The following is a 19,819-nucleotide window of genomic DNA, read 5'->3' on the forward strand; positions in this document are numbered from 1 at the left end:
GGGAGGAGTCATTTTTGGTTGTTTTTCATTTCTTTTCTCTTTTTTTTGGAGCCTGGTAGGCGGAAGCTCCAGGCAGATAGGGCACTGAAAGAGTAGCGGATCCTCCAAGTTGCCTGACAGGCTGTGCTGGGAAAAAAACACAAGATAGACAGAGAGAGAGAGAGAGAGAGAGAGTGAGGGAAGAGTGGCAAGCAGCACTCGTCTAAACTCCTCCGCTCCCCTCCCCTTCTTCTCCTCCCTCTGCAATGGGGGAGCAGGTCTAAATCATGTTGCATATCAGTGCTGTTGTGCTGTGATGTTGCTCAGGCAGAGCCCGGTGCAGTGCAGACAGCCTTGTGGACCCGTACGCAGACCCTGGATCGGCCTGGCCTTCTCAGACCTGGAGACCCTCTCCCCGAAACGTCCCTCACCTCCGCCGACTGCCCCCCACTGTGACATGTACCCCGAAGAGAGCCGTGGGTCTGGAGGGGAAGCCACTGTGAACTTCCTGGAAGGGACGTACGAATACGCCGCCCCCACCCCTGCCCCGACTCCTCTCTACGGCCACCCCACCCCTGGCTACTACTCTGCTCCTCTGGACGCCCATGGACCCCCCTCAGACGGCAGCCTTCATTCCCTGGGCAGTGGGCCCAACAGTCCTCTCATGTTTGTGCCCTCCAGCCCCCGACTCAGCCCTTTTATGCATCCGCCCAGCCAGCCCTATCTGGAAACCACCTCAACACCCGTCTACAGGTGAGGGAATATTATTTTCTCTGCATTAACATAGTGGTGAAAAGTGTCTACTGTGTGCTTGGGGGTGAAAAAGTTATTTTTTATGGACTCTGCATTGCATTGACAGGTATGAATCACAGCTTTGATTTATTTTTAAGGGACATTGGTGTATTTTTGACTAAGTCATTTGCCAACTCCACTGCTTAAATCTGATCTGAAAGTTAAAATAATAATTCATGAAGATTAATAAAGCCTCACTTGTTCATGATAATAACTCGAAATATATTACTTGACTTGCCTTACTTGACTTGTTTCCTGTTCAGATGTTGCTGGGCTGAGTATTGCCACATTAAGTCAATTTAACACATTTCACTCCCGTGTTACAGCGTTGGCACTCTATTCAGTCCTAAACAAAACATAATTGTATAACTGTATTATTTTAATCTCTTGCTTTGTACAAAACATTGCCATTATCTCTACAGAAAGGATCAAGCTTTGTCCTGGTTTCTAATTCCAGAGATTAAGGACTTTGTCCAAGACCTTGAGAAAGGAACAATACGTATGAACGACAGAAGTGCACGTACAGAAGGTTTCCGGGCTCAGGTGGAAAATAGTACTCTGCTTTTGTCTCTGGCACCGTCAAATTTTAGACAGTGTGAAGAATATTAGATTTGATCTTAAGGTTGTGTGGCTCTAACGTTTTTGAAAAAATTACAAATATTAGAGCAATTTTATCACTTTTTGTCCACCTTTATTTTATTGCAAGAAAGCTATTGTTTATATGATTTCATCTGCATCATAATTTAATTTCATTCTATTTATGAAAACACTTTGTTTGAGATACTTGATGTGAATTTAAATGGTTTGATCAGGTCCAGTGCCCTGTACGGACAGCAGCCAGTTTCCAGAGAAGACCAGTGTGGCACCAGTGGGGAGTCTGCAGCTGGGGGCTTTGAGATGGCTAAAGAGATGCGTTTCTGTGCAGTGTGCAGTGACTATGCCTCTGGGTACCACTATGGAGTGTGGTCCTGTGAGGGCTGCAAAGCCTTTTTTAAGAGGAGCATCCAGGGTAAGTAACAGGTCTGCTCCAACCATGTGCGACCGACACATTGAGTTATCAATTGTTACCTGTTTTTGCACAGTTACTAGACTAATAAGAAATGCTTAATTGTTTGGGTTTGAGGGGGGGCATTTTTGCCTTGAATGGTTGGAGTCAAGCTTGAGACTGGACAGGAAATGTGGGGAGAGAGAGGGGGGAATAACACAGGTCATCGGCCTGAGACAAATCGGTGAAGTTGCTTTTTTGTGGCATGCACTGTAACCACTCAGCTTTAAAGGCGCTCCAGGGAAGCTCAAGCTTAAATGCTGTCTTTTAGTGTATTGGAAATGAAAACCATATGAAAGAGGCAAATTGGCAGTGTAATAGTGGACTTTGATTATGCAGAAAGTAGTGGATCATTGTGCCCCATAAAAGTGACTTCGGAGTCAGTGAATAAACAAAATCTTTTGTGTGTTTTGATCTGAATCCTATGGGTAACTAAAGAACATCCACAACAGAGACAAATGAAAGTTTGGATGTGAAAGGATGGTGATTTAAACAGAGATATTTAGAGTTCATTTATTTTTCCTATTTTCATTTACAAGTTCTAAAATGATTCTCTTTACGCATGTCTGATGTAAAAATGTCAGTGTAGCGCTTCTTCTGTGCGCAGATAAACGCCTCATCTGTTGCTGTGGCTGAGTGGAGTTTGTGATATTATGCTTTAGGACACACAGTATTGATAAGTCTTACAATGAAAGATGAGTTATAAAGAAAGCAATAGTCTCCATGGCAATGACGAGGCAAAGATGCCATGTTTTAATTCTCTCCATCGCAGATCCATTTAAAATTGGAATACAATGTTCCTTGAGTAAGGGGGGACTTGGAAGTAATTGATTTTCTTCAATTTCAGGACACAATGACTATATGTGCCCAGCCACCAATCAGTGTACTATTGACAGGAATCGGAGGAAAAGCTGCCAGGCTTGTCGTCTTAGGAAGTGTTACGAAGTGGGCATGATGAAAGGAGGTGGGTAGACACACAAGCAGATAGCAGATTTTCCAAGACCAATGTCTCTCTATAAATTTGTTATTTTTTTATGTAATAATAATTTTTTTGTGATTTGCCGTCTATTAGACGGAAGTTTTTCTATTGTTTTTACTTATTTATTCTTTGGTTATTTTGCTTAATAATCAGTTATTATTTGTTTTAATTATATTTTTAATCATATTTTTGTACATTTAGTATTAATGCCTTTGCACGGGTTTGATTTCATGGGAACTCAGACAAAACGATTTATGGCATTCAGACCAGAATAGCCTGTGTTTTGTGAACCTACTTATTTATCATCATCATATTACCATTATTAATCTTACATATGCCCCTTTTCCACCGAGGCAAAATCGGGGTGAGTATGTGTGTGATCTTACAGTTTGTGTCATTTTGTATGTAACTCTTGCTGTGTTTGCTCAAGGTGTGCGTAAGGACCGTGGGCGTGTCTTACGGCGTGACAAACGACGGACTGGCACCAGTGACAGAAAACTGGCCCCTAAGGATGTGGAACAGAAAACAGGGTCCCCTCAGGGCAAGAAGAAATACAGCAGCAGTGCTGGTGGAGGAGGAGGAAAATTATCGATGTCTTTCTTGCCTCCTGACCAGGTGCTTATTCATGTGGTGACAATGGCATGTGATTTATAAAACATATGGGGTTGTGCAAATTGTTGGCTTGGAGGACATTAATTAAGTTAAGTAATGGTGATTTCGTCTTGTGGATGTGGAGATATGTTTGTAGTCGCTCTACACCGGAGTTTTACTTTTCTAGTTGAATGGACTGACAGAAGACTTGATCTGCTCCATCCAGGTGCTCCTCCTGCTCCAGGGTGCTGAACCTCCAACGCTGTCCTCCCGTCAGAAGCTGAGCCGACCTTACACTGAGGCCACCATGATGAGCCTGCTAACAAGCATGGCTGACACCGAGCTGGTACACATGATCACCTGGGCCAAGAAGCTGCCAGGTACTGCTTGATATTCCCAATTCTTCTTCTTTTTTTAAACTTTTTCTTTAAGAATAACAGGAACAATAAAAAAGGGGGCACACCAGTACAAATATGTTGTATTATATCCACTGTCTTTATTTTCTATAAGCTTATCCTGATTATGTAGCGTCCTCTACTTTTATTATTAAAGGTAGTTCATTTCTTCCAGTTACTTGAGAATAACGCTCCTCTGGATCAGAACGTCATTTTTCCCATTACATTGATCTGTCTAACTATGTTCATCCATTGTTCAAGGGTTGGAGTATCCGGTTGATACCAGTTCTTAGTGATAGTTTCTTTACTCCCGATTATTTTTCAGCGACAAAAACTCCAAAGTTCTATAGGGGAGAACGGGGGAATGTGAGCCATCGGGTAATGTGAGACACCCCCTGTATCTAGGCAATGGAACACATTTTTTGGTCATGTGAGATATATGTTTTCAAGCCCCTCTCATTTCCCCTTGGCCATGAAAGAGAGGACCTCATGGTGATGTTGTAAGCATGTTTTTTTCACAAAAATGTCTTTTTTGCATGTAAAAGTAAATGTTCCTGCTGTCAACTTAATCGATTGTTGTGCCAAAGCAAATTGATTCAGGTAGAAAAACTTCTATCATACATGTTGATGAACTACCAACATATGACACCATGTGATGATGATAACTGAAGATTAGCCTGATTTGCTGAGAGTTTTTTCTCAAATTGTGGCAGTGGGGTAAAGTGAGACAAATGCTGTGGGGTAAAGTGAGACAGTGTCTGTGCCCTCTTTTAATGAATCCATTATATTTGAGGTAGCATGGAGACTAGTTTGAATAAGACAAAAGACAATGTGGACTGGAGGTGGGGGTTAATGGTTGAAGGGATGTCAGCAAGGGCATGGTTTGGCACATATGTATGTGGGGGACAGGAGAGTGACCTTTAACATCAGACACACAGTAACACACAGTAATATGTCTTTATTCAATGAATGATCCCAATAAAACAAATGCAGAAAAATATTAAACACAGACTCAAAAGATGGAAAATGACAGCTGGGTCTAGTCCTGTGTTCTGAGTCCCAGGCTGTTCTAGCTGGTTCTGATTGTTCTTTCTCTGACCCCCAGACACTAGCTGGCTCTAAGGGTCCTGTGTTCTGACCCCCAGACTGTGTTTTAATCTAATTGTTTCTATCTGTCATTTGAATGTTAATTATTGAATATGAATTATATGGTGTATTTGATCAAAGCTACTTTCAAGTGTTTAAAAATGTTTCTCTTAATTGACCAAACCTCATGATTCTGTTACTAGTCTGACATTAGTTTTGGAATATTTGGTTTTCAATCTAGCTGTCAGGATTCTAACTGTTACAACATGTGTTGTTATGGTAGTTTCAGAGTGGAACAATTAAGTGGATCAGTTTACCCCCTTGATTTCTCTGGTCTGTCTCAGTTTACCCCACAGCTGGGGTAAACTGAGACACAAGACAACTTTTTTTAAAACAAACATATTCTCACTGCCCTTTGTCATGAATAAATTCTGCTAATGCCCTTTTCTAGGAAACATCCTGAATTAATGGGAAATGTGTAAATTTGACTGATAAATCATTTTAGATCCCTTAGAGGGGAGCGAATGTAAAAAGTGTCTCACATCACCCCGTTCCCCCGTTCATCTTGAACATTTTAAAGCTGGGGTATGTGATTTCTGATTGGTCAAAATTAACATGAGCTGTACACTTTGACCAATCAGCGCGAGGCTGAACATTCCACTTACTTGCTAATTAAATATTTGAGTGCCGTCTTCCAAATCGTAAAGGGTCGAGGCCAAAGCAGTCTCAAACTCACACAACATATCCGCAGCCATCTTTGATGTTTACTATCACGGCTTCGACGTCGCATGCACGTCACTGTCGTCATCCGGTTACGTCCTCCCCAGAGTACCATACAAAGGGCTCTGGCGCGCCCATATTAGATAGAACCAATTGAAACGTGAGCCCAGATTTCTGATCTTTTTGAAAAAGCTTCAACGGAGAGTTTCCAGACCAACAGGCGCAGCAAATTTAATTTGCCAGTGCCTAGTGGCAGGTCTGGGAATGCCAGGCTATCCCAACTGCCATTTTCTCCCCAAATCCTCCACCCCAGCTTTAAATTAAATGATCAGTGACCATGGTTAAGAAGTTCTTCATGCCAGGAGTCTGGTGATGGTCAGGGCCGGCGGTAGCCAGGGGCCAGGGTGGGCCGTGCCCACCCAAATGTAGGCTGTAGGTGGAAGTCCAGACCCACTATTGGACGGACCTGTTCATTCGCTGTCCAAGAAAATGTCAAATAAAATTCAGACAATTAATTAATACTAAAGAATATACCATTACCATGCATTGCTTCTAATTGTATTATTGGGTGGGCAGGACAGCCTGCCTCCAAGTTACCCACCCGCTTATAGTGGTCACTGGTCAGCAGAGCCAGCCCGAGGCATAAGCAAAATGAGCGGTTGCTTAGGGTCCCGACTGCCAGGGGGCCCCCCCCCAATTTTTTTTTTATTTAGTTTTTTTTTTAGTTTGTGTGTTTGATATCAACATCATATTATGTAAATGTAAATTATCATACAATAAAAGGAATACATTGTTTTGGTAGATAGTTAATAGCTTAATAATTGAATCAGTTCATCTGGTAGGTAATCCGAGGTTAACTGATCACGTCACGTTCATGGCATGCACAGTGTGTATTGAGTTTATTTAAAAATATTTGAAAATGGGGCTGCCCTCAGTTGCCCATGCACTGTGTATAGTCTATAACCTATTTCAGCCTTGTTTGTGGAAAAAAACAAGGCTTTAAATCAGTATTATCTATATGGCCTAATATCACAAATAGCCTATTGCCTCAGTGAGCTTCACAGACCGTACACAATATGACACCCTCTGCCCTTAGACCCTAAACTTAACTGAGGAACAACTCCCAACCAAACCTTTTTTTTTACCAGGGGGGAAAAAGTGGAGAAACCTCAGGGAGAGGGACAGAGGAAGGGGTCCCTCTCCCAGGACAGACAGACATGTAATAGATGATCATTTTCTACTGACATATGATGGTTACGTGGTAAAGGCTGTGGCTCAGGAGGTGGAGATTTAAAGTTTCCCTGAACGGAACCCCAAAATGATCCAGATAGAAGGCCAGCCCCCTATGTGGTAACCTGCTGCCATCGGTGTGTGAGTGCTTGTGCGAATGGGTGGCAAAAATCGTGAAACGCTTCAAGTCTCATGCTTTGGACAACAGCGCTATATAAAATTAGCAATTTACCATGATAAAGTTAAATAAAAAGTTTTCTGTTAGCCTTCTTGGAAAAAGATTTTAATCTCAATGAATTGTACCTGGTTAAATAAAGGATATTGATTGATTGATTGATTGATTGACCGATCGATCAGACTTCAGTCTTTCAGGCCCGTTATACAGCAGCTGTTGACTTCTGGATTTTATGACCACTATCGCAGCAACTCTGCTGTACATAAACCAATTTGTTTTCATGCATGTGTAAGATAAGAAAATATTGGATTGAACAGTGCAAACTTACTTCTCTCAAAGTGTAATAACATAGTAATAGGTATGGTAATAATTAATTGGTTTGGAAAATGCTATGAGATTTTAATATTCTGTGGTTTTGGCTCCACAGAAAAATTTAATTTGGTCTCAAGCTTGTGCCCGTTGCTTTGGATAAAACAAATCAGAAATACTTGCCCAATAACTAAATAGGTAAGGGCAGGTGAGTCAGGTCTGCAGGAGCACCATGACATCTATGGCATGTCAAGTCCAAATTAGAACATGTTTTTGGAAAGTGTCTACCTCAACGTACAGATGTTCCTTGTGAGAGAGAGGTTCTGTTCCTTGATTGTCGTCTATTTAACTGCTTAGGCAACGGAAAGGTGATGGTAAGATGTTTATAGTGGAAGCACACACACACACACACACACACACACACACACACACACACACACACACACACACACACACACACACACACACACACACACACACACACACACACACACACACACACACACACACACACACACACACACACACACACACACACACACACACACACAGGCAAATGCAGAAGAGCCATTACAGTGGCGGTAATTGCAGTCATCACCTTTGAGAGGATTGTTTGGCCAATCTGCTGACACCCCATCGAGCCTAAATGCAGTATAGGACACATCACCCATTTCAGAGGGCACACACACACACACACACACACACACACACACACACACACACACACACACACACACACACACACACACACACACACACACACACACACACACACACACACACAATCTCTCTAATTGAGTACATCCTGTTTTTGAGGTATTACAACCATGTGCGTCACTAAAAGCCCAAACACACACAGTTTTAATTGTGAGGGGTCCCAAACTAGGTACAGGGGTGACAATGGCAATGAATTGGCTGTAATTACATATGAATCCAGACAGCTGAGTGTCAGCGATAAGGCTTCCTACGAGAGCAGAGAGATTGCAGATGCTTTAATTTAAGTAGCCATTCCCAGAAAACAAGGGCATGCACATTTCTATCTTTATGAGTGGTATAAAAGGTGCACAGAAAACATTTAACTCTGGGAGTGTTGCTCCTAGTAATCAGCAAAAATGAAAGAGCACTTTGGGCGGCTGTGGCGGAGCGGGTAGGGGGGGTCAACGCTCAACTACAGGGTCGGTGGTTCGATCCCCTGTCCCCCCGCCACATGTCGAAGTGTCCCTGAGCAAGACACTGTACCCTAAATTGCTCCCGATAGTTAGCCTGCTATCGGTGTATGAATGTGTGTGTGAATGGTAACGTGGGAATGGGAACAGGCCTCCAGTCTCAATTGGATTTACCTGTTTAAATATATATATATATATATTTCCTTTTAATAACACTTATCAACTATTTTTTTGTTGTTGTTGGTGCGTTTGAATTTGGTATTTGGAGTTGACTTGATATGGGCTCTGGTCAGCTGCTAAAAACTATAAAAGATGTTCAACCTGCTCTAACATGGTGTGCATCACTATACTATAGCTTGTTAATGTGCACTTTTTTCTCATTGTTTTCTAGGTTTCCTGCAGCTCTCCCTCCATGACCAGGTGCAGCTGCTGGAGAGCTCGTGGCTGGAGGTGCTGATGATCGGACTCATCTGGAGGTCCATGCACTGCCCAGGAAAACTCATCTTTGCACAGGACCTCATACTGGACAGGTTGGGAGGAATACCGACTTGTCCCACTCCTTTGTGACAGGCCCCTTTCTCTACTTTTTCATATCTCGGCCGCTGCTTTTCCCTCCTTTATCTCTCAATTTCTACTCACCACTCTCACACAGATCAGCATTGTAGATTTTAAATTTCACACCTTGCCAGCCATTGTGCCATCCCCACAAGCCCATCCAAGAGTGAAATACTAATTACATGTTCCCCACGGAGAGGAGAGGAGCCTCTCTCTAACCCAAAATACCCCCTCATCATTACAACCTGGCAACCAGGATGGAGAGTTAATCAAAGTCTCAATGGAATGATGGAAAAGGAAGAATGACAGAGGGAGATATGGCGGGCAGGTAGAGCTAAATCATGAACATTGAGGATGAGAAAAAAAAGACATGCAGGGAGGCTTTTTCTGCTTTGCAGGCACAGCCTGTTCCCCGGTGTTCAAAGTAAACAAGCTCACCCAACCATAGTACTTACCTCAGAGAGAGAGAGAGACTGAGCTATTACCCTCTGATGTGTCTGATCAAAAGTGTATTATAGAGTATTATCTCTAAAACCTGGTTCCCCAGGTCCTCCAAAATTGGTTATAATGACTAAATCGCTGTGGTTCAGGGTTGACACATTCCCTTAGCTCAGTGTCGTCCAAGTCTATCTTGCACTCCTACCATTTGCTATTATCCATCACTCTTCAATTGTGCCGAAAAATCATTGCTGCAGTGATTCAGTCCATCAGTTGTTAATCTGCCCTCAAACCATCTCTCTTTGGACGGTTTCACAATCACAAATAAAGTCAATATCTTTTTTTGGTGCGCTGCAGACGGGAAACTAGGCCGTCCTTGTGATGTATTAAAATCACATTAGTTTTCATGTGTGACTTACAGAATTACTGAATACGAAAGAAAAGAGAAATTCAATCTTTTGAAACTCTGAAAAATGATCCTCATGTTTTTCTTTAAATGTTTTCTCCAGAACTGAAGGTGACTGCGTGGAAGGCATGGCGGAGATCTTTGACATGCTGCTGGCCACTGCTTCCCGCTTCCGCATGCTCAAACTCAAGCCGGAGGAGTTTGTGTGCCTCAAAGCGATCATCTTGCTCAACTCTGGTGAGGCAACATGCACTGATTGTTTTTGTAATTTTCTTGTGAAACATTTTCAAAGAAACACTGACTGTTGACAGCAGAGACACATCTCCTTATTCAATTTAAATAAATAAATCAGCTTGGTACATTTTGTCCACACAGTTTTCTCTGCAAGCTCCCCCACTTTGTCCCATTTCTCTTCCCAAGAGTAAATATTGGACAGCATTGAACTGCCCCAACAGAGGTGTAGCTTTGAACACTACTTGGGCACATTAAGCGAACAGAGTGTTCTGGGAAGGCCAGTATCGTCAATGTGCCCGATAACTGTTCCCATGACAATGTGACACAGCAGAGAGGGCTGTGTTTGTCCCGGAGATTGAGATTTTCTATATGGGAAACTGAGCAAACTGAAATACCAGTGGGATGACACAACTTGGCACAGCTGCTGGAGCTGGATGAACTTTAGATTGCTGTGTGGGCAATTCTGCATCCACAATGATTACTTCTCTGCTCCTGGATGCATGTGTGAGTCAGATCTGACAAATAAAAGTCTTCAGTTTAGGAGGTTTTATCATAATGGCACATGAGCCTTAGATGTATTTCTCCTAATGAAAATCTCTGGATAAGAAAAGATACACTGTGTTTTTCCTTTCATCAGGTGCCTTCTCTTTCTGCACCGGCACAATGGAGCCCCTCCACGACTGTGCTGCGGTGCAGAACATGTTGGACGGCATCACTGATGCTCTCATACATCACATCGGCCAATCAGGATGTCCGGCTCAGCAGCAGTCGAGGCGCCAGGCCCAGCTGCTCCTCCTGCTCTCCCACGTCAGGCACATGAGGTAAAAATTCAATTAGCGAAAGATCCCTTTGGATTTTTACCATATTAAAAGTATTTCGCTGTCAACATGTTCTGCTGGTAGTCGTGCTTCAGCAATCCACTGTGATTCTGTGGGGGGGTTAGAGCTTAAAAAACAAATGCTTTCAAAGGGTTCAAGCTCTTTTCAGGAAAACAATTGATTGTCGTATTTTCAGGTAAGCAGGTTTCTCCTGTAAGAGTTTGGTATTTCCCTTAAACACTACAGCACCTAGGATTGCCTTAGCCAAGTGGCTCCTGTGCATGTTATGCCAAAAAACACAGTGCCAAGCCTTCCCATGTAAGCCTTTCCCAAATAATTCAACTTTATATTTGTGACCTATTTCCATCTTTAGTAGGAAAAATGGGCCTCGGGCTGAGTGATACTCACAAAATAGGAAAGTCTTGAGAGACAGACTTACACATGTTTGATTTGTTTACAGTAAAAAAGAAAAAGGCAGTTTGCCCAGCAAGGTGATACTCCTGAGAGTTGTAAATTAAAACCTCAGCATTAGATACATTTTTAAAAAAAGTAAGAAAAAGACAATGGACGGTAGATGAAATAATGAATGAATAAAATTAGAATGAAAGCTATCGCTCGAGGACAGCGAGAGTTGAAGGTGTGTTGTCTAGAAGGTATTACCACATAAAACCTAATTCCTAACCTCTCTTTTGTTGACGGCTCCCTACAGCAACAAAGGCATGGAGCATCTTTACAGCATGAAGTGCAAGAACAAAGTTCCTCTGTACGACCTGCTGCTGGAGATGCTGGATGCTCAACGTCTGCACCGCCCGGACAGACCCGCTAACTTCTGGTCCCAGGCTGACGGAGAGATCTTCTTCACCGGAGCCTGTAGCAGCAGCAGCAGCAACAACAACAACAACAACAACAACAACAGCAGCTGCAGCAGCAATGGCGGTGGCTCTCCTCCATCTGGTTCCAGTTCAGGAACTCGAGTCAGCCCCGAGAGCCCGAGCAGAACCCCCACAGGTCTGGGTGTCCTACAGTATGGAGGGTCTCGCTCTGAACGCACCCACAGCTTTTGAGATGTAGCACAACCAGCAACACCCTAAGGTCAAATAGTCAATTCTTATTGAGAAGGGTTTTTTGGATTGAAAGATAAAATGTTGTATTTGAATTCATTTCATGGGATGATCATTTAAAGAATGAAGTGATTTTAAAATTGTGTAGCTGTTAAGGGAGACATTTTTCCCTTCCAACTACTCCAATTCACCAGAAAATGAGCTTCAATGCGGTTAATCTCCTATGCTACCTTTCATAATATTTGTGATATTTGAGTCGGTCTCTTACAGCTTTACAGTACAGCTCATTATCTCCAAGGTGTTAGGTCATATTTGTGGTCCTCTATTTGCTACTGTGATTTAAACAATGAGGAGCAGCAAATTTTTCCTTATATTCGTCTCTACCAAAGTGCACTTCCTCTTGTGTTATAAGGGGCTATCGGGCATTATTTTTACTTTGACATATAAAGGATTATTAAAAAAACACTAAAACACTAAACTTAAACTGCTACACAATGAATTTAATTTCTTATGTGTTTAAATTTAAACATCTTTGTCAGGTGTCGTGTCTTATGCATACAAACAATTTTAAAGATATATTTTTTTTGCATTTTTATGCTTTATTGATAGTGTAGAGACAGAGTTGAAATGGGGCAGAGAGGGGAGTGACATGCAGAGAACGATCGCGGGCTGGAATCGAACCCAGGTCCGCTGCTGAACGAGGCCCATGGGGGGGACGCCCTACCAACTGAGCTAAGGGCGCCCCATATACAAACAATTTTAAATGTAATATGAAAACAGTGGCTGAGAACGTATATCAGTTTAATTATAAATCATCAAAAAATGACACGATCAAAAGTTTCCGTGTTGGGTAACTTCAACTTCAAACCTACAAGATTTATGCTTTATGTGAACCTGCACCGATGTTCTTTTCTGATCTTGTTACGTTGTGTGTGTGCGCATGCGTGTGTATACGTGTGTGTATAAGAGAGAGACATGTGAGGCATTGCTTTGAAGCATAGATTATGATCTGATTCATAGATTTGTGTCTCAATGCTGTTGTTCAACCAGGATTCGGCCATTTCAGCTGTTATGTGTTAATCCAGTCGAACCTGACCTGACTGTCATTTGTTTACTGTGCATAAAAATAAAAGCTTTAATTGAGAAGATATTGTTCATTGCCGTATTTCTTTGAAGTTTTTATCCCAAAGTCAAGTAAAAACAATACACAAAAGTAAATATTTCATGTTTTATTATTTGCAAAGAGTATTCTTCATGAAGTGGGCATTATCAAACTGTACATACATAAATAACCATTTTCATATTTTTTATTTTTACAGATTCTGTCCTAACAACGCAGTGATCCGGTTGTCTCATCACTGCAGAATAATTATTGCAGTTATTACAAATCACACTATTTTATGTCACAGCTGTCTACTAAAACACTACCAGTGATTGTTTGGCTTTCTTAAAAGCAAGGGGACTTTCAAGTGCATGCTCAAACACAAAGATAAAAAAATAACTGCCTGTATTCAAAGGCATTTCAACAATAATATACAAATCGGAGAGCTCATCTTTTTTCCAGATTTGCCCCTGGTTGATTAAATACTGAAATTAAAAACAGGACTACAAGCCTTGGCTTTTTTGGGGAAAGAAGTCGGCCATTTAGGCTGGACGGCCTCAGTGCGGTACCTTAGAGACAGTGCTCATGTCAGTGCTATAGGTTCAGATTTTAGTTTTAACATTATATACTTCATTCCCAAATTTAAGCAGGTTCTCCTTAAAGACAAACCCCTTCGCTGTTAATGATTGCTACTCAAACTGCAGGTCTACTGTAAAAATTTGTCAGATACAATATCCCACACTCAAGGTGGTGCTTTAGCTTCATCAACACTAACAATCTATTAACCGATTGAACACTAAATAAATAGTAGCAGCACTGGATATCATGGACAAAAAAGCACGGTCGACTTTGGCTCCCAACATACAGTATATAAATAGTGCTTTGTTTTTTCATTGATTTCAAAGGTTTCTTTTGAAACCTTAAAAAAAATTCTATACACATTTAATTTAAAACAACATGAAATATTTGGATTTGGGGACAAGGGTGTCTCCAAATGAAGGTCCATTTATTTTGGAGAGTGGGTTTAAAGGGTTGAGGTGATTTATGGAGGGTGGGGTGTGCAATGTTAATGAGAGAAGTCTTCATATCTGCCCCTCATAACACTTCATCATGCACAGAGCTCCCCAGCACTGGAAAGTGTGCGTAGTTTCAGGGCACAGGGGTGAAGAGGAAACATTCAAAGGAGTCAGTGGGAGATATTTGGCTACTTCTCATATGGGCGGAGGTCCGTTAGTGTAGCGCAGCATGGGGTGGAAGGAGCGGGCAAAGTTGTTGGCGTGGTGACAGCTGTAGTCCTGCTGGCTCATGGGCACCATACAGGCCAGGCCGATGAGGAGCAAGAGGAGAAGCTGGACGGGCAGCGCTGCCCTGAGGACGCGCAGCAGGAAGGACGGGCCTTTAGGGGAAGAGACGCCATCCCCAAGGTCAGAATGGGAGGAAACGCAACCAGCGGCGCCTAGTGATCCGCTCCGGCTGCAGGGAGACACAGACACAAGTTAAAACACAGCAAAAGAACACGACTGAGTTCACTGGTATTTGCAAATCACTGCTGTGTTTTCAAAACCTCTTAATTGCTTATTTTTTTTATGTTTTAAATGTGCTTGCCTATAAAGCCAAAATAAATGCCCCGACCTCATGGGCTTCAATCAGAACAAATTGATGATAACTCCAAGACTGATTTCAGTTCATCAGAAACATTTGATAGATCAAATAAATTGGTGTTCCGACTATGTATGTACCAGAAAGTTAATAAAACAAAAATAACTTGAAATTTGTTTTTCACCTATTGTGCCTCTTGTTAAACTGTTTAATTTCTTGATAAAAACTGATATATTTTGATAATTGATGAATGTCTTATGACATTTTTCAATAAAAACACTCTGGTTTCTGCTTCTGAAATTTCAACTATAAATAAAATATATATATAATAATAATAATATATATATTGAACGAAGCAAGACGTTTGAAAAGGATGAGCATGTTTCACTATTTCTATAAGCAAAACGATTAATTGTGATTATTCAAATAACAATCATTTTAAGTGGGTTGGAACAAACATGTTTGCAAATACTATTAAACCCATATGAGGGAAAAGAATGAACACAGGACAACACCAAAGAGGAAGTTAAGCAAACAAAGGCCAAATGCAGCAAACAGACCCAGATCCAACAAGTAGAGAGATCAATGGAGTCAATAAAGTTAAACACAAGGACACACACGTACAAATAGACCTACACACATACAAAACAGGCACAAAAAAAATAGAGACTCAACCAAGGGCATTTATAGATAGCCAGTCGTGTCTCACTGGGGTGGGGTGGGGTGGGGTGGGGGGACAGTCTGGCTTTAGAGCAGAGTGTGTGAGAGTTCAATGTCACGTCTTATACCAAACAGACACAGGGAGAAATGCCAGAGGCTTCTCTGGAGATTTCCACCGTTAGAGCCAAAACTCAAGTGGAAGAACAGCGTGTTCTCATTGGGACGCATCCTCACAGGCTGGAGGAGGAGGGTCGGACACGCTGACACCCCTCCAGATGCTAGCTATGCGGCCAATTTCATTTAGTCCTCCTCAACACTACAACAAGGCTGCTGTGAGCAACATTGTGTGTGTGTGTGTGTGTGTGTGTGTGTGTGTGTGTGTTTTGGTTTGCATTCAGTGAAAATCATAGAAAGGTAAAATAACAGAGTCAAAGGTGGGTGAGTTATAACGTCTGGAAAGGAAACGTAGGAAAGAAGTGGGAGTTAAGGTAGAGGGAAAAAGTGCAGGAGTTATAGCGTCATATCCTGCTTTCAACTATGAAGAGAATGAAACGGGAAAGAGACCTGAGAAAGAAAAAGAAAAACAGCTAAAGGAACAGGAGGGGGGGCGGGGGGGCTCACTGGGATTCAGAGAATGCCATCTAGTGGGGGCGAGGAGAGGGCTACAGTGACTCTGACAAAAGACAAGCAGAACATATGACCAGGCAGCATTTCATGATGCCATTCAAGAAGCAGCTGGGCCAAGAGAAGCAATGAAACAAAACATTTAAAGGAGCAAGGGAGCGGCCTGACGTAGGCGATTCCCCACTCGTTTAAGAGCTGGTAACATGGTCTCTAGAATGAGGGACGATCATGGAACGCAGGGTTAAAGCCTTCAAAATCAAGTCTTCTTAGATTCTCAAATCTCTTTCAATGGCAAAAACATGGCTGATTGGTGACTATGTTAACTGATTTTTGTTTCATGAGTTTAATCAATAAAAATCAAGTTTTTAGTCAGGCGTAGCGTTGGTTCCATCATCGTCCCTTGTTTCTGGAGTCCAGGAGAGAGGTACCTGTGGCGGGGGCCGCTCTCTGGGGGTCCTGGGTGGGCCTTACTACTTTTGCCTCGGGGCTGTACCACGTAATGAGCAGGGAGGGGTAAAAGAAAGAAAAGAATGTTTCAGTCAAGGGCAAAAAAGGACAAAGCTTCAGATGAAAGAAAAACAACAAATAACATAAAGAGCCATAACAATCGCTAGAGGAGGAATCGTCAATAACCACGAGCAGCAGCAACATAATCAATGACGGTGATTGACTTTCAGAACCAAGAAATCTGGCTTCTCAAGACTAAATACTGAAAAGTCAAGTAAAAAAAAAGAAAAACTGACAAAAGCAAATTATTAACATAGCCATAAAATTAAAAAAAGGCATTTCTTTACATTTACCCTAATCATATATATATTTTTTTTATACAAAATTAGATATGAATTTCACCATTTCAGAAAAATATAATCATGTTAGAAGAAAAGCCAGTTTTTCTTGTAATTTTTTTTTTAGCAGATCAACATGATATGGGCACTGGGCAGCAAAACACATCTCAAACAAGGGAGGGGTGGGGGGCAGCAACAAATCATTTACATTTGTATCAACAATAAAGAATGATGAATGACAGACTGGTAACATCTATGCCATGGGGAACAAGAAGGTATGTTGACTGTTGACTGTTATTTTACTCTCTTCTTTGCTCAGGGGCTAGCCCCCCCTACTGGACGTTATGAGGGGAAACATTACCATGCGTTTGCGATTTTGGACGGTCACCTCTGACACTGGACCAGCTGATCCACTTATTTCTGATTTGCCAACAGGCAGCGGTAGGCAATCCTGTAAAAAAATTGAAATAACAACAGTCAATTTAATATTGACATCAAAATAAAAGTGCTGCCAATGGAGAGGAAGATTGGGTTATTTCAACATTAAGTCTATATTCACTCTGCAGTGGGCATTTTCTGACCTGTCGTGTGTCTGTGGCCTCCAGTCTCCTCTCCAGCCCAGCCAGGTCTGAGCTCACCTCCCTCAGCAGCAGCTTGAGCCTGTTCAGGATGACGTGTACCTTCTCCTGGGCCTCCAGACACTCACTGCCCTGATCCCGGATCAGCTCAGAGGCCTGAGGCTGCAGCAGCAAGGTCTGAGCTTTAGTGTTGACCAACAGCTGAGCCGAAAGCTCCTGAAGAGACGACACCTTCTGCTGCGAGTCCAGCAGCTCACGCTTGATTTGCTGCCAAAAAATAAAATAGACGAAGGAGTCAATAATGTTTCTTATTATCATTTATCCAGCTTTTTCTTTGGAACATCATACCGCCTCTGCTTTTATAGTTCATTCTTCCTTATTTTAATTACGGTAATGTAACACATATCTTTTAATGACGACCAAGCCAGTTGTCATTTAATAAGGGCATGCACTCAGATTTGAACCAGTTTTGTTTGTCATGAGATGGCTCAGAATAGAATTGTAGGTAAAAACTGTAACAACATCCCAGTACATTCACAAGAGAACAACATCAACACCGTTGTTATCTTTCATTTAGCTTTGAATTCCTTCGTTGCCACTGGTGAATTATCCACTCATTTAATGGAGATTAATACTAAAGGCATAACACCGTGGTTAAACCTTGTTCCGTACCGTCAGTGTTTTGTGATGAGCTCGTAATGTTTGACGATCCACTCTGGGGGGGATGGGCACCACCTCGTTCCTCCTGCGGTCGATGTTCTCCAGCCACAGCAGCAGACCGTGGCTCATCTCGTGGAACTCCTGAGAGGGAAGGGAGCGTGATTGACATCCAGTGCTTTTTATGCGCTTACCGTGTTACTTGTCTCTCCCTTTACCACTCGCTCATTCATTCTCTTCCAGAGGCAATCATTGTAAACTAAGGATGCATATTACTTTTTAAAATGTCTTATTTTGGGTGGGTGTGTTTTTGAATACCTGGCACTGCATCAGCGCCCTCTGCAGCTCTTCCCTCCAGTCTTCCAGGGAGGTACCGAGCCGGTCCCAGCGTGTGTTCATCTCTTTCAGCCCTTCCCTCAACTGCCACGCCTCCTCAGAGTCAGGCTCCGATTGGAGGAAGTCGGCACTGCTCAGATTGATGGACAACACCTCTGACTTGTGGGAATCCATCCCCTTTAGCAGCTCCTATAGGGAAGAGTCGCAGAAAGGAAATATTCACAACTGCTTCTGTGTGTAAGGCGAGAGAATATAAGTAAGATGTGGCTACTAGAAAAGAGAAGGCTGAGAATACATGAGGGGCAGCAGGATTATGCTGAGGTGAGTGGGACACGCTAGATGTAGGCCTACAACTTTTAGGCTTCACAGGGCTGTATTTATAGAATAGTGATATCTTGCCAAAAGCTTTACAGGCAGCTACAGCTGGACTAGGTATCGAGATGTGAGTCAGTGTGTGTGTGTGTGTGTGTGTGTGTGTGTGTGTGTGTGTGTGTGTATGTGTGTGTGTGTGTGTGGGGGAGAAAACATTTGTAAGCGCCCTGCACATGAAGTATGATATTATAAACAAGGCCAGTGGGGTCAAATAATTCAAGTGCAGTATACTGTACAAGGACTAACACAGTGCACAAAACAAAATGACACTGCTTAACTGATGGTTGCAATATCTAAATGCAAGAAACAACAAGAGTTCATAACAGCTTCCTTGAAAATAGTCCTGCAATGAGATTTTGGTCTAGAAATTAATTTCCATTTTGTAAAATTGTTTGATGCTCTGATACAGCAGCTGGCACACTACCACGCACACATACACCCACACACACACAAACAAACACACACACGCAATAAACCAACCTTGAGCTTCTTGATTCTCTGCTGGATGGTGTGTATGTCAGTGCTGACATTGAGACCTCGCAGCTGACTGAGTTCAGCTTCAGACTGGCCCAACCAGGCCCTCATGGTTTGCAGATCTGAGATCAGCTGCTGCCACTGCTGCAGGTTCTGCTTGTGCCTGTGCTTCTCACTCAAAGACTGAGCCTGGATCAGCTCCCAGCGCTCAATCACACCTGAAGGGAGACAATCAGATAAGTTTAATGCAGCAACCCGCACTATAGTCAGGAGGAGGACATCAGTTTTCAGCGTCTGAAAATGATGTGTGCACGTGTGTGTGTGTGTGTGTGTGTGTGTGTGTGTGTGTGTGTGTATGTGTGTGTGTGTGTGTGTGAGTAACCCCGGAATTCCACTGGCTGCGGGTGCGGTGTCCAACGGTTTTGCTCCGTGCGCTCACGTCCGGCAATACCCACCGGCTCCGTTTTCAAACCAGCACGGCCAGCTCTGCTGAACTGCTGGGGTCGCGAGAACGAGGAGTTCCTGCGGTAATAAAAGTGACGGGCGATTGCTCTTGATAATATGATTCTCCTATATGGTATTTACACAACAACGAACGCACGGAAGGTTATTGTTCCCATCCGAACGAGTAAAAGAACAGTGGACATGCTTGT

General features: G+C 42.6%; 2 protein-coding genes across 2 annotated transcripts in view; one reads left to right on the forward strand and one right to left on the reverse strand.

The window, feature by feature from the left end:
- Positions 1–295: 295 nt before the first annotated feature.
- Positions 296–11,982, forward strand: esr1 (estrogen receptor 1; the record flags this gene model as incomplete). Its single annotated transcript, XM_080048227.1, has 9 exons — positions 296–732; positions 1,584–1,780; positions 2,664–2,780; positions 3,226–3,410; positions 3,613–3,766; positions 8,859–8,997; positions 9,970–10,103; positions 10,738–10,921; positions 11,628–11,982. The coding sequence occupies 9 exons, from the start codon at positions 296–298 to the stop codon at positions 11,980–11,982; spliced, it is 1,902 nt and encodes a 633-aa protein (XP_079904353.1).
- A 1,211-nt stretch (positions 11,983–13,193) lies between these two features.
- Positions 13,194–19,819, reverse strand: part of syne1a (spectrin repeat containing, nuclear envelope 1a) — a gene marked incomplete at its 5' end in the record, with an annotated part of 117,391 nt that continues 110,765 nt past the window's right edge. Inside the window, 7 exons of the mRNA XM_080047663.1 lie at positions 13,194–14,554; positions 16,393–16,451; positions 17,111–17,200; positions 17,331–17,594; positions 18,000–18,128; positions 18,303–18,509; positions 19,173–19,384. Of these exons, the coding sequence (XP_079903789.1) occupies positions 14,293–14,554; positions 16,393–16,451; positions 17,111–17,200; positions 17,331–17,594; positions 18,000–18,128; positions 18,303–18,509; positions 19,173–19,384 (1,223 nt within the window). The 3' untranslated portion in view covers positions 13,194–14,292. The remainder of the gene's footprint in view (positions 14,555–16,392; positions 16,452–17,110; positions 17,201–17,330; positions 17,595–17,999; positions 18,129–18,302; positions 18,510–19,172; positions 19,385–19,819) is intronic.

Source organism: Ammodytes marinus (assembly GCF_949987685.1).
Source record: "Ammodytes marinus genome assembly, chromosome: 19".
Lineage (NCBI taxonomy): Eukaryota > Metazoa > Chordata > Actinopteri > Uranoscopiformes > Ammodytidae > Ammodytes > Ammodytes marinus.